This window comes from Oncorhynchus clarkii, chromosome 9 (genome assembly GCF_045791955.1).
Source record: "Oncorhynchus clarkii lewisi isolate Uvic-CL-2024 chromosome 9, UVic_Ocla_1.0, whole genome shotgun sequence".
In the NCBI taxonomy this organism is placed as follows: domain Eukaryota; kingdom Metazoa; phylum Chordata; class Actinopteri; order Salmoniformes; family Salmonidae; genus Oncorhynchus; species Oncorhynchus clarkii.
Genome location: NC_092155.1, coordinates 59,291,703 through 59,304,381, shown reverse-complemented (window position 1 = coordinate 59,304,381; position 12,679 = coordinate 59,291,703). Strand labels below are relative to the sequence as shown.

The 12,679-nt window shown below is 41.3% G+C and overlaps 1 protein-coding gene across 1 annotated transcript in view; it reads left to right on the top strand.

Moving 5' to 3' along the window:
* The first annotated feature begins 6,876 nt into the window (after positions 1-6,876).
* LOC139417312 (chemokine-like protein TAFA-1) overlaps positions 6,877-12,679 on the top strand; it is a 46,597-nt gene continuing 40,794 nt past the window's right edge. The window contains exons 1-2 of the mRNA XM_071166578.1: positions 6,877-7,228; positions 9,184-9,334. Coding sequence (XP_071022679.1) covers positions 9,187-9,334 — 148 coding nt within the window. The 5' untranslated portion in view covers positions 6,877-7,228; positions 9,184-9,186. The remainder of the gene's footprint in view (positions 7,229-9,183; positions 9,335-12,679) is intronic.

The window sequence follows — 12,679 nt, the reverse complement described above, 5'->3', positions numbered from 1 at the left end:
TATAAAAAAGTTAAGCCAACAAAGCTACAGATACATTGTTAAAAGCAAGAAAATAATATACTGTATAATTGAATCTTTTCCGCACCTGGTTGCAGGAAGAGAATAATAGAGAGTTGTTATAGCAGATCTGGGGAGAAGCAGAGGCACTTACTGAGATGGAACGGTGAGGCCCTGGGCCAGAAGGCAAAGCATCTGCTCTCCCAAGAGACTGTCATCAGCAGTTTGGGATAAAAGAATGGTGAGTTATGAACAAATGCATCTGTATGTCCTTTATTTTCTGCCTAAGATTGCACTACTGTATTCATCCCTTTCAAAATTGCATGTGCATGCATTGATGTTACTACTTAGGTGTAAAATGGTAAAGGTGTAAAAATGGGGGAAATTGACCCGCAATGATCTCAAAAAGACGACTTATACAGAGAGGCTTTGCATATTGCTCAGTCTTTTTATAGACCTGGGCCCTACTAGAAACCAAAAACCAGAGCGTATATTATGTAAACATCTTAAAGAGCGACTCCCCCTATAAAACAACTAATCCCTTTGAAAATGGCCTATGTGGCATCGATATGAGTCAGAAACATTTAAGATGAGGAAATACGTTATTTATAAGGATTGCCTGCTGCAGTTGTTTGAGAGCCAAACATGCAACATAGAGAAGACCAGCAAGAAGACCCTCTGCATCACACAGACATGCCCTCGCTGTGAGCATTCCTATATATTGAGCAGGGAGGACACTTTAATCAGGTTGGTGACATTTAACCTAGTCAAAGATCAAAAAAGTTTAGACTTTTGTTCCAATTCACCTTCATAACCTAGCCTGGAGGAACCAGCCTGATTTCTGCGTTTACCATTATATTTCACTTAATATATCACGATATCTGAACAGAACTAGAAAGGTGAATACAGCGATCAGGTTGGTTCCACCATGCTAATCATAACCATCATTGATAATGTAATCAGTGCTCTGTGTGTGTGACCTACCAGTATCTTTGATGAGGGGCCAGGAGCTGATCTATGCTGTCCTGCCCATAAATGGGGCACTGGCAAAGACCTTACCTTCAGCCTCACCTCTTGCCTGCTTACCAAGGTCGTCGATAGGGAGACCAGAATTAGGTAGGTTTAGTCTGACTTGTTCAAACTTAAACCTAGTATATGATTGTTTTTAAGATATCACCTATCCTAACTTCCATTGGTAATTGAACATTGACTGGTATGTGTTCACAGATGCATCTATGGAGCCAGCATTTGGAGACTTACAAGATGCTGTGATGAACTCCAGACTGACAGGCTTGATATTGATATCTCTAAATTTGTGAGCGACCTAGCACGTGGCATTCCAATTTTACTAGACACAACTTTTACTTAAATTGTATTTTTTTATTATTGAATTCAATGGTGCCAGTCAATATGGGGAGTGGGAAACCCTGTGTATTCTGCACCAGGACCAGGGAACTCCTGTTGTATACAGGACACTACACAGGAAGGTATGACCACTCTAACATGTTTGCCAGTGTAGCCCCATTACCACCAGACAAAATATTGATGTGCACAGTATCTGTATCGGCTAGGAATGACAATGAAAGGTGAAAGGTGCACATTGTTACATTAGCAGAACACTGATGCTATGGTATTATGTAAAGGGTTGTTTATTCTATATGTGTCACGCCCTGACCTTAGAGAGCTTTTTATGTCTCTATTTTGGTTTGGTCAGGGTTTGATTTGGGTGGGCATTCTATGTTCATTTTTCTATGTTTTGTATTTCTTTGTTTTGGCCGGGTGTGGTTCTCAATCAGGGACAGCTGTCTATCGTTGTCTCTGATTGGGAACCATACTTAGGTAGCCTTTTCCCACTGTTTTCTGTTTTGTGTCTGCACCAGACAGAACTGTTTCGTTTTGTTCAACTTTGTTATTTTTGTTCTAGTGTTCAGATTTTAATAAACATCATAAACACGTACCACGCTGCGCTTTGGTCCACTCCTTCTTCATTCAACAGCCGTTACAATAAGGATCTGTTACTACATTTGACATTTATCAAAACACTTAGTTTAGAATATCTAAATAAATTCCGCAATCTCATATTACTCTGTAGGCTACTGACCTATTCAAAGCTTCCTCCGGCATCTCACCATACATCTATCTGCCTGTAGCAATTGAACTCAACCTGCAGGAGGTTTGTTTGTTGTGATTGAGTGCGGGAAAACAGCTGCGGGCAAAGTTCTGACAGATGGGTGTGTCTTGGTGGTGGCAAGGACACACCCAAGAAACACCCACATCATATCACCTCCAAGCCAACTCACGTTTGGTTTCTGTCATGGCCACGAGCATTTCTTGAGGAGCAAGCCAACAAACAAGGCCAAATCAGCAGGTGCAGTTCCCCTTTAAACTTCTGTGTCTGTTTCCAACTGAAATCACGTCGGGGTAAGAATAGTGAAGTTTGTGCCTGGTAAGTTAATGAAGTGTTTGCTGGGGGAAAGATTACATCTGTGTCTCACTGTCATCCATAACAAAAATCTATTAAATGTTAAGATCATCAGGTGTAAAATGTAGCCACACTCAATTTCCATTAAACACGAGAAGGCAATACATTTAAAAATACCCAGCTTCTTCAGATCGAGACCAAAATTATTCTAATAGTGGTTTGACGGGATCCTACCCAACATTAGCACACCACAATATAAGATACAAGGCCCTGGCTTTCAGACTAGGTCTCCCTTTAAAGATAATCATATTTCTTACTTGGCTGAACCCGCAAGAGGGCTCATGTAGATGGACCAGCCCCTAACTGTTTGCCATTGACCTAAGAAACAAGCCACGATTGCCGCTTAAAACAGAATCACTCAATGAAAATGCTAATGATTGGAAGTTGAAAAGAATCACTCATCGTCTCATGCTGTCTTGTGGTTTATTGGCACTGGTGATTGATATGCCTCTGAGAAAATGCATTTAGATCAAACAATAAAGGAAAAGCTTTTCCCCCTCTTTAAAAAGCCTTGTGTTTTCTCAACATTAAAACGGCTTTTAAATGATACTCTTTATTAATGTCAGTTGAGGAAATGATAATTAGATTATGAATAGCAGAGCCTGGTAAGGTGGCCGGCACATTCACAGCTCAAGACTGCAAACATGTCTGTGTCCGTCTCGGTGTCTGTCTCCATCTCTGTTTTCGTCTCTGAATCCGTATCTGTCTGTCTCCATGGGCAGATTCGATTATGCTAAGCCACTGGGAACCGGCCTATGGCCCGTTACATCATCGGGCGAAAGCAGGGAGGGTGGAGCTCCCTTCTCAAATGGAACAGCAATCTGACATTTTGTCAACAAGGCAGTATGGTGCATCGTCCAGAAACATCTCTTTTCCATAAAATAAATGTTAAAATGTTCTAACTATATTTTACATTGGGTAGGCAGATAAAGAATTTTGCATGGGAAAACATTGAATCCTAATCGTACTTAATTGCATCACTTCTGTTTTGAGCGGACATCACCTTGGGCACCTGTTCACACAGCCCGGTTCCAAATCGAATGCAATCAACTTTCAGCTGATTCAAACGCGCCTACACGGGTACCCGGGGCAGGGTTAATCGAACCCCCTCCATCTGTCTTGGGAAAGACAGAGAAATGAATGCCCATTCCTGTTGCAAAAACAAAACACACACCATGAGGTTGGGAAACGTTGGGTGTGCCTGAATACACAGGTGACAATGAGTAAAGCACACAACCAAGACTAAAAAAAACAAGTTCACAGAGCCCTCAGGCAAGTGGTGGTTGAAGATCCTACCCGTTTGGCTTCCCTTACTAAGGCAGCGTCTTGGCTTCTCCGGAAGTGTTAAAATAGGTTATCCTTCTGAGGGACCTAAAACACAATTAGTGGTTCTGCTGGCACGCTGTGGTTGTGTCCTTCCAACTGCAACACTGGTGTGGAACATTCATGCCACTGTGTTGATTAGAGAATGCCTTGCAGGTGTGTTGATTATTAATGCTATACAGGTATGTTGAGTGACAAAGCGCTGTCCTTTGCCAGCATGGTGCTGTAGTGATTGGGGCTGTAGCTGTCCAGGTTGCTGAAATTGGGTTTCTTCACTGTGATGCAGTGAACAGAGCTGTCCATGGAACTAAACTAGAGCATCTTGATAATGCTGTAGTGAGTAGACCTGTCTATGGTGCTGAAACTGGAGCTGTTCAGTCACGGCTATACCCCTCACTGAGCTACACATGTGGAATAGCAATACATTTAATGGTGAGAAGATTTACAATTGTTAAAGTGTTTTATTTCAGTGTAAAGATATCAAGCTTTCCTACTATGAACTCTTTGTAGTAGGTTCGACATGTTGTATTGTTCTAATGAACTACAATACTGGTATAATTAAGAATTTTGACACACTCCATGAAGTCTTTAAACAATGAGCCTTCAGGAGTAAATGTCAATGTCAGCATTAATATCATTTCCAAATGTCATGTGCGGTTTTTGGAACACCAAAACCTTTCAGAATTTTGGTCACTCACGACAGCAGTAGACATTCCTGCAGCTCACAATTGCATCACTGTATATGCACTGTTCACTTTAGACCCACGTGCATTACTGCCACCATCTCACTGAGAGGTTTTGAGATAGAGCTAACTGCCAAAATAATAGAAACACTTGAGTAAATGAGGGACACAAAGTATAATTAAAGCAGGTGTTTCCACACAGGTGTGGTTCCTGAGTTAATTAAGCAATTAACATCCCATAATGCTTAAGGGCATGTATAAAAATGTCCAGTTGCCCATTATTTTGGCTATCATGGCTAGAAGAAGAGATCTCAGTGACTTTGCAAGAGGGGTCTCATAGGCGCATAGGGGGTTTAAAATGTGTGTGTGTGTGTCTCAGTCACCACATCTCAACCCAATTCAACACTTATGAGAAATTCTGCAGCGGTGCCTGAGACTGTTTACCACCCCCAAATTATGGAAGAGGGGTGTCACATCCCTCCAATAGAGTTCCAGACCCTTGTAAAATATATGCCAAGATGCATTTAAGCTGTTCTGGCATTTTATGTTGGTGTTTCCTTTATTTTGGAAGTTACCTGTATGTCATAAAGATATAGTCATATAAGTCATATAGTCACAATAAAGAAAAATAATAGCCCCTCGGAGACTAGAGAATTTACTAGCCTGGAGACTGAGCATTCAGATGTGCAGAAACTTAACGTGTGCTTGGTTGATGCCAGGACTTATTGTTTTTCAATGAGATCCTTGCATTTTTGCACTGCTTTGACAAAGTAGCTTAATCCAATGGAGCTTTGAAGCATATCGCTCGCTCCTAACGCTGTCAAAGACAAATCTCATTCATTCAATGTTAAAACAGCCCTGTTGTGGGCTGCATGCTGAAGATGTCTGAGGCTTGGAATGATTGTCTAACTCTGATTCTGCTCCAAGATATTTAAGTTGTCTCTGTTTGTTTCTCTGTTATCCTCTTCTTCACATCGTGTCTCCTCCATCCCCATCAGAGTGTTGATTATTACATAGCCTCGCAGCAGAGACGCTCATTCAAAGTGACATTATGCCCATAACCCCTGAGAGGAGTGTGTCACACTTTCTCCTCTTGCTCCATGTTTTTATTCACTCCTTGGCCTCCATGGGAATGAACCTCACCTTTCCAATCAAGCCGAAAATGTTTTCAACACTTTTAGAGCAGTGTGATTTCAGGGCCGGGGGCGTGTTCTGTATACCAGTGATAAAGATTCGAAACAATGCAGTGGAGGAGTGGAGCTGGCTTTCAGTCATACCGTGGGTATAGAGGAGGGAGGACATCCTCTCTCAGCCTCATTGTCTTCCACACATACTGATCAGGGCTGACTTACTCCTTGTAATGGCACTTACCTCTCCCTTATTTCCTATGGTAGCCATTAAACCATCACTTGACTGATGAACTTGACTATTTGAATATCCCTCTCTGCCGTCCAGTTTATGAACAGCCTAGGGTTAATGATCCTTCACCAGAAGGTTGATTTCAGCTCTCTTCTTTAAACTTCTTATTACTAATGAGTGGCGATTTGGTTATGAATATATATTATCTGCAGTCACCATGAAGAGGATCAAGCATATGAAATGAACAGGGCAATTAGATGGTAACAGAGTGATACTGAGACTTAGATTTTTCACAAAATGAATGCCAAACAAAAACCAATGATTACAAAGTTAAACAAAACAGCCAACTATGCAGATGCAAAGTTTGGTGACAAAATGACGGCACAACAACAGCACAAACCGGCACAGCACAACGTTGCATCTGCACCGTTCTTCAAGTAAATGTGTTTTGGTAAAATATTCAGTGGAAATTGTCAAAAGTAGCCCATGTGCATAGAGTTTTATGGTTTGTTTAACTTTTCAATCATTGTTTTACTTTTTTTTAACATACATTTTAAAGTGAAAATCTGAGTCTCAGCATCACTCTCTTTGCATGGAATTGCCCTACATGAAATGTAGCCTGGTTTGATTGCACCCACTTGCGTGTCATATTACCATGTTCTGCTGTGGGGAGAAGTGCATAAAAAAATGTGTGTAAGATGTACTAGGTAAATATAATCTATGTAAGTGTCTATAGGTGTTCTAAAGTGGGTGTTCCTATGTGAGACCACCTGTGTTGATTTCCAATGGTAAGAGGCTGATAATCAGGACTGGCCATAAGGTACCTTGCCATTTCAGTGTGATACTGGGGCAATCTTGCTTTAAGACCTGATAGTCTTTACACTCAGGCAGGCTGTAGAGGAACAGTCATTACTTAGTGCTCGCTGAGGGGGACAGAGCTAGAACGTGTGCTCAGAGACTGCCTGTCAATGGGAGGAGGACGCAGACGGACAGAGCGAGAGAGAAAGCGAAAGAGAGAAAGAGAGAGCGAGAGGGGAGATTCTACAGCAGTTAATTAAGGATCACTCTGTATGTGCCTGTAAACGCAAAGAGGCAAATCTATTCTGTGTCAGTGCCAGGGTCTCCTCGAGGGAATACAGTGATATTTCAAAGGAGGAAATGGCAAGGCTCTAAATCTGTTTCAGTCTCTGTGCTCATTGTTGGTCGTCCTCAGACAAAGTGAAGAAGGGCAAGCCGTGAAGTGTCAGAGGAGTTTGGGAGTCTCGACACCTAAATCAAGGATAAAGTTGTGGGGGGATTCACATCAGCTTTGGGATGGATGGATTTAAGATAATGTGATAGAAGAATTATTTACTCTACCAGGATTACCAGGATCTTTACTCAGGTAGGAGATTTACTGTATAAAGGAGGAGAGATGTTTAAGTGTTTCGATGGAAGTATAAATAAAACTGTACCCAAGGGACTTTACATGAACAAATATGGAGACCGTTTCATAAAATCTGCATCACTTAGATTTAAGTGAGTTTGTACGTAGTTATGCATTAAGCAAATTCCTTAAAAGTACTGTGCTCTGTTTTTATGACATACATTTGCTTGCAATTTGTAGTAACATTTCTTTTACAATATTTACTGTTTGCATAATCTTGTGGATTTCATGTTCCTCTTTTATTCCAAGGCTGATTTATTCCAAAGGTTACATCCAGTCTGTTGAAACACATAATGTTTGAACTATCAAATGTACTGACAGTTTTTGGAAATTTTCTGGGCCAATTATGTTATGTACAGTACTTTACTGTACATGAACACATATGAGAACATCGATAGTGCATTAGAAAGAAAATACATGTACTGTGTTTTGCAGACTATGCCACCTTTTTACAGACGTAAGGTCCTTTAAACAGGGAAAACAGAGACTGTAATATCTAGGCTGAACTACGATAGGATCTTAATGTGATCACCCTGTTGTTTCTCCTGCAATGTAGGAAATGTAACACTTCTAATGTATTTAAGGTTTAAAAAGACTTATGAAGTTTTTAATTTGAATTTAGACATTTCAGCCAGTTACGAAAAATGTATCAACCCCTACAAAAATGTTAATTAATTATAATCCACATAATAATTCAATTTCCTGTTACTGCAGGAAGGTTTTATTGCTGTAGCAAACTGGCTCAAATGAAGATCCTATAGCTATACTGTAGGATCTGTGGAATGAATAACAAAAGGCCAGCTACATTTTTTCTCTGAAGCACTATCATTGAAAGCCAATCCAAGGCGGAAGCACACTCTACTCAAATTTCACACAGACACAGTAGGCTACATTCCAAAAAATATCTAAAACCTAATCTAATACAAAATCTCATTACCTATTAAAGCCACCTGGATAAAAGCAGATTTTCCTTTGACATGCTCCCTGACAAAAATGCACATTTTGTAATGTGTTGAACCGAAACACTGCTTGCAGGCAACACCTCTAGTTTGTTGATGTAAAGATATGTTGACAGTGGTGATTATTTAGATTATAACTGAGAAAAAAACAACACTGAAACTGAATCTAATAAAAAATTGTACTACATGACAAAGGCACCTGCCCAAAAGCTATTTTCTCTTTCACAAGCTTCACTAAAAATGAATAATTTTGTAATCTGTTGAATACAATCACAATGTAATGCTATCACCACGTTTGTTGATGTCAATATATTTTTACAGAGGCAATTATTTACAATATTGAATCATTCTCAACCCAACCCTAACCTTAACCTGGGATCTGCATGTGTCTTGAAGCCCCTTATCTAAACAGCTTTGTGAGAGACATTACATGATTGTTGATTCCCATTATGGTTCTATCACTTTCACAACCTTGTGACATCCAAAAGACACCCATAGAAAAGAGATGGCAGCTAACTGCCTGCGAACCAGGAGAGAAATCTTATTTTTTATTTCTAATTTTGGTTTAAAGGCAGGCAAGAAGAGATAGTCAGGTTGAAGAGGGGGATTCAGCCTGTCAGGGGAAATCTCAGCTGCATGGAATAAGTCTCCAGGGACCATTCCACATTTTCTGCTGCGCTGTGGCTCAGGGACAAAATAGGGCAGGAATTAAAAGATCACAAACGAGCAGTTGATTATCACGCTGAGTGATACACTGTTTATTATGAGGTTTATGTGGAAGTTCATTGGGTCAATGTGCCAGGACATGGTTTTGTGTGTTTCTGTGTGTTTCTGTGTGTGTGTGTGCGTGCGCGCGTGTGTGCTTTCATTTGGTCATGAGGGCATCTGTGCTTGCGTGTGTGTTTCTGTGTGTGACATGATGACCTTTGACTGTGCCCCCCCACCCCGCTATAGCAGATGTGTGCTGTCATGTCCTGGCTGCTTTGCCTGGTCCTCTGGGTCAGTGGGACAGCCATCCAGCTCTGCCAGGCCACCTTCTATGAGACCATACAGCTACAGCCGCACCATGTGACACGGCCTGGAAGGACTTCCATTCACATGATTGGTGAGTCATCAACAACACCCTCCTCCACTTCTACCTCTGCTTTGTTCCACTTTTGAGCTGTGTAAATGTAGGTCTAATGGAACATTGCAAAAGGTTTTGTCCCTTTTTATAGCCTTTGTATGGATAATTGCGGTACAGAGTAATGGTTATTTACTGGAACAAAACAAGATAGGGAGGAGGGCTTGGGCAATATACGTATATTCTATTTAGAACTTTGTGTGTTCTTTGTAAATAGTCACTGAAAAAAATGAACAACTTTCCCTAACCTCTTGCAGGTTAATGTATTTCGTCATGAATCTTGTTCTGGAGGCAGCTCTTGTAATGCCCGGAGTGTAGTGGAGGAAGAAGTCAGGCGCAGGAAACAGAGAATTCAGGGTAGCAATACTTTTAATTCACCACACAGGTGAAACCGACGCCAACCCAAACAAATGCCCCAAAACACGGGGAACTAAACAGTCCAGAAAATACACACATACACGGACAACCATGGCCTACAGTCGTGCACAAAATGTACACAGAGAATAATCCCGCACACCCAGTAGGCGGGCCGGCTGGATAATAAAGCCCCACCAATAAACCTAATTAAACACAGGTGTAACTAATAAACAGACAAGGAGGGGGAGGAAAAGATCAGTGGCAGCCAGTAGGCCGGTGACGACGACCGCCGAGCGCCACCCGAACAGGAAGGGGAGCCACCTTCGGTAGGAGTCGTGCCAGCTCTGCAGAGTGGTCATACAATCTGATTTTAACCCTAACTTTAACCCTAACCTTAACCTTAACCACATTGGTAACCCTAATACCTAACCCTGACCTTAAATTAAGGCCAAAAAGTGAACTTCTGTTGTCATACATTCTTACAATTTAGCCAATTTTCACTTTCCAGCTGGCCCATCTAGCTGAAGTCGCTACGTTCTGCCTCCAGGACAAGACATCCCAATAAACTTCAACCTGTTAACCACTTTAGAAAAGGTTATGGTGTGTGTGGTGTCACTGGGGGCTTCTTTTGACAAAGCCATTATTTTCTAATGGATGACAGGCTAATTAGCTAGGACTAATCACCCATTAGCTATCTAGCATGCACATTGCACTGTGTTACATTTGTCTTTTGTGTACAGAGGGTTTGCTTCAAAAGTCCAAACCAAAGTGGCAAGACTGTGTGTTTATTCATTTTGAGCTACAGTTTGCAGGATCTGGCGGAAATATTTACTCTTGGGTCCACCTCAGCCCCAATAACTCTCATGCTGATATATGAGTTAATTTACCAACAAACGATTCTCCTCCTTTTGGTTCGGGTGATTACAATCTCTATGAAATTGTGCTGAATTGAAATTGGACCAGCGGTACTTTTGTTTTCAGGAAGCCTAAGTTATGGATATTGTGAATGGAAGTATACATAGGAGAGAATCATTCAAAAGCTACATAGTGAATCTTGTCAAGGCTTTGCAAAGAGAGCTGTGCCAGTGCTTTTAACTGAGCGTGCAGCACTCCTCAGTGGCTGTTCTATTTCCAACGCCTTAGTAGTGGTAAAGCAGGTCAACTGCTTCTTGTATTCAACATTTGATGTCAGTGTCAGGACAGTAATTCTCGCTACACCACCTTTGTTTCATCGCTCAGTCACACGTGAGTATAATATAGTATGTGCTATCAAATGTGGACAAATACAGCCCAAACATATTCCAGGGTATAATAACATGTGGACAAATGCAGCCCAACCAAAACCCAGGGTATAATAACATGTGGACAAATGCAGCCCAACCAAAACCCAGGGTATAATAACATGTGGACAAATGCAACCCAACCAAAACCCAGGGTATAATAACATGTGGACAAATGCAGCCCAACCAAATCCCAGGGCCTTATAACATGTGGACAAATGCAGCCCAACCAAAACCCAGGGTATAATAACATGTGGACAAATGCAGCCCAACCAAATCCCAGGGCCTTATAACATGTGGACAAATGCAGCCCAACCAAAACCCAGGGTATAATAACATGTGGACAAATGCAGCCCAACCAAAACCCAGGGTATAATAACATGTGGACAAATGCAGCCCAACCAAATGCCAGGGCATTACAACATGTGGACAAATGCAGCCCAACCAAATGCCAGGGCATTATAACATGTGGACAAATGCAGCCCAACCAATCCCAGGGTATTAGAAGATTCCATGTTTGTGTCCTGATGTCTACAGAGGCTATTGAGGCAGCAATAATGACAGGTTCAAAAAACACTGTCACAATATAGCCTCGAATGCACAATTTCAAAGGTTTTATACAGTACATCCTCCTACTGTATTTTTAGACTACTAAAAGTACTGTTTGTGTGTTAATTATATGTTTTTCTTTGGTGAATGTAATGTCAGCACAACATACAGTAGACTAAATGCTTATTGGGTTCTGTTCTTTTCCATGTCAAATCTCCACTTTAGTGAGATTTATTTGGAGAAAGCTGTGAGCCTGATTGGAGTTACTGCTCTCTCGTGAGTCTTTGTTGTTTAGACGTCCCTGATCATAGGCTTTCCTGAAAATATTGATTGTGCCGGTACTGAAAACAGCTAACTGGCCTAGCTGGTCCAATCATAAAGCAATGACGGAGGAGTAACCCAACATGGATGTCATGTTAGTACAGTGGCTTGCGAAGGTATTCATCCCCCTTGGTATTTTTCCTAATTTGTTGCCTTACAACCTGGAATTAATATGCATTTTTTGGAGGTTTGTATCATTTGATTTACACAACATGCCTACCACTTTGAAGATGCAAAATATTTTTTCTTGTGAAACTAGCAAGAAATAAGACAAAAAAAACGGAAAACTTGAATGTGCATAACTATTCACCACCCCAAAGTCAATACTTTGTCGAGCTGTCTTTTGCAGCAATTACAGCTGCAAGTCTCTTGGGGTATGTCTCTATAAGCTTGGCACATCTAGCCACTGGGATTTTTGCCCATTCTTCAAGGCAAAACTGCTCCAGCTCCTTCAAGTTGGATAGGTTCCGCTGGTGTACAGCAATCTTTAAGTCATACCACAGATTCTTAATTGGATTACGGTCTGGGCTTTGACCAGGACATTCCAAGACATTTAAATGTTTCCCCTTAAACCACTCAAGTGTTGCTTTAGCAGTATGCTTAGGGTCATTGTCCTGCTGGAAGGTGAACCTCCGTCCCAGTCTCAAATCTCTGGAAGACTGAAACTGGTTTCCCTCAAGAATTTTCCTGTATTTAGTACCATCCATCATTCCTTCAATTCTGACCAGTTTCCCAGTCCCTGCTGATGAAAAACATCCCCACAGCATGATGCTGCCACCACCATGCTTCACTGTGGGGATGGTGTTCTCGTGGTGATGGG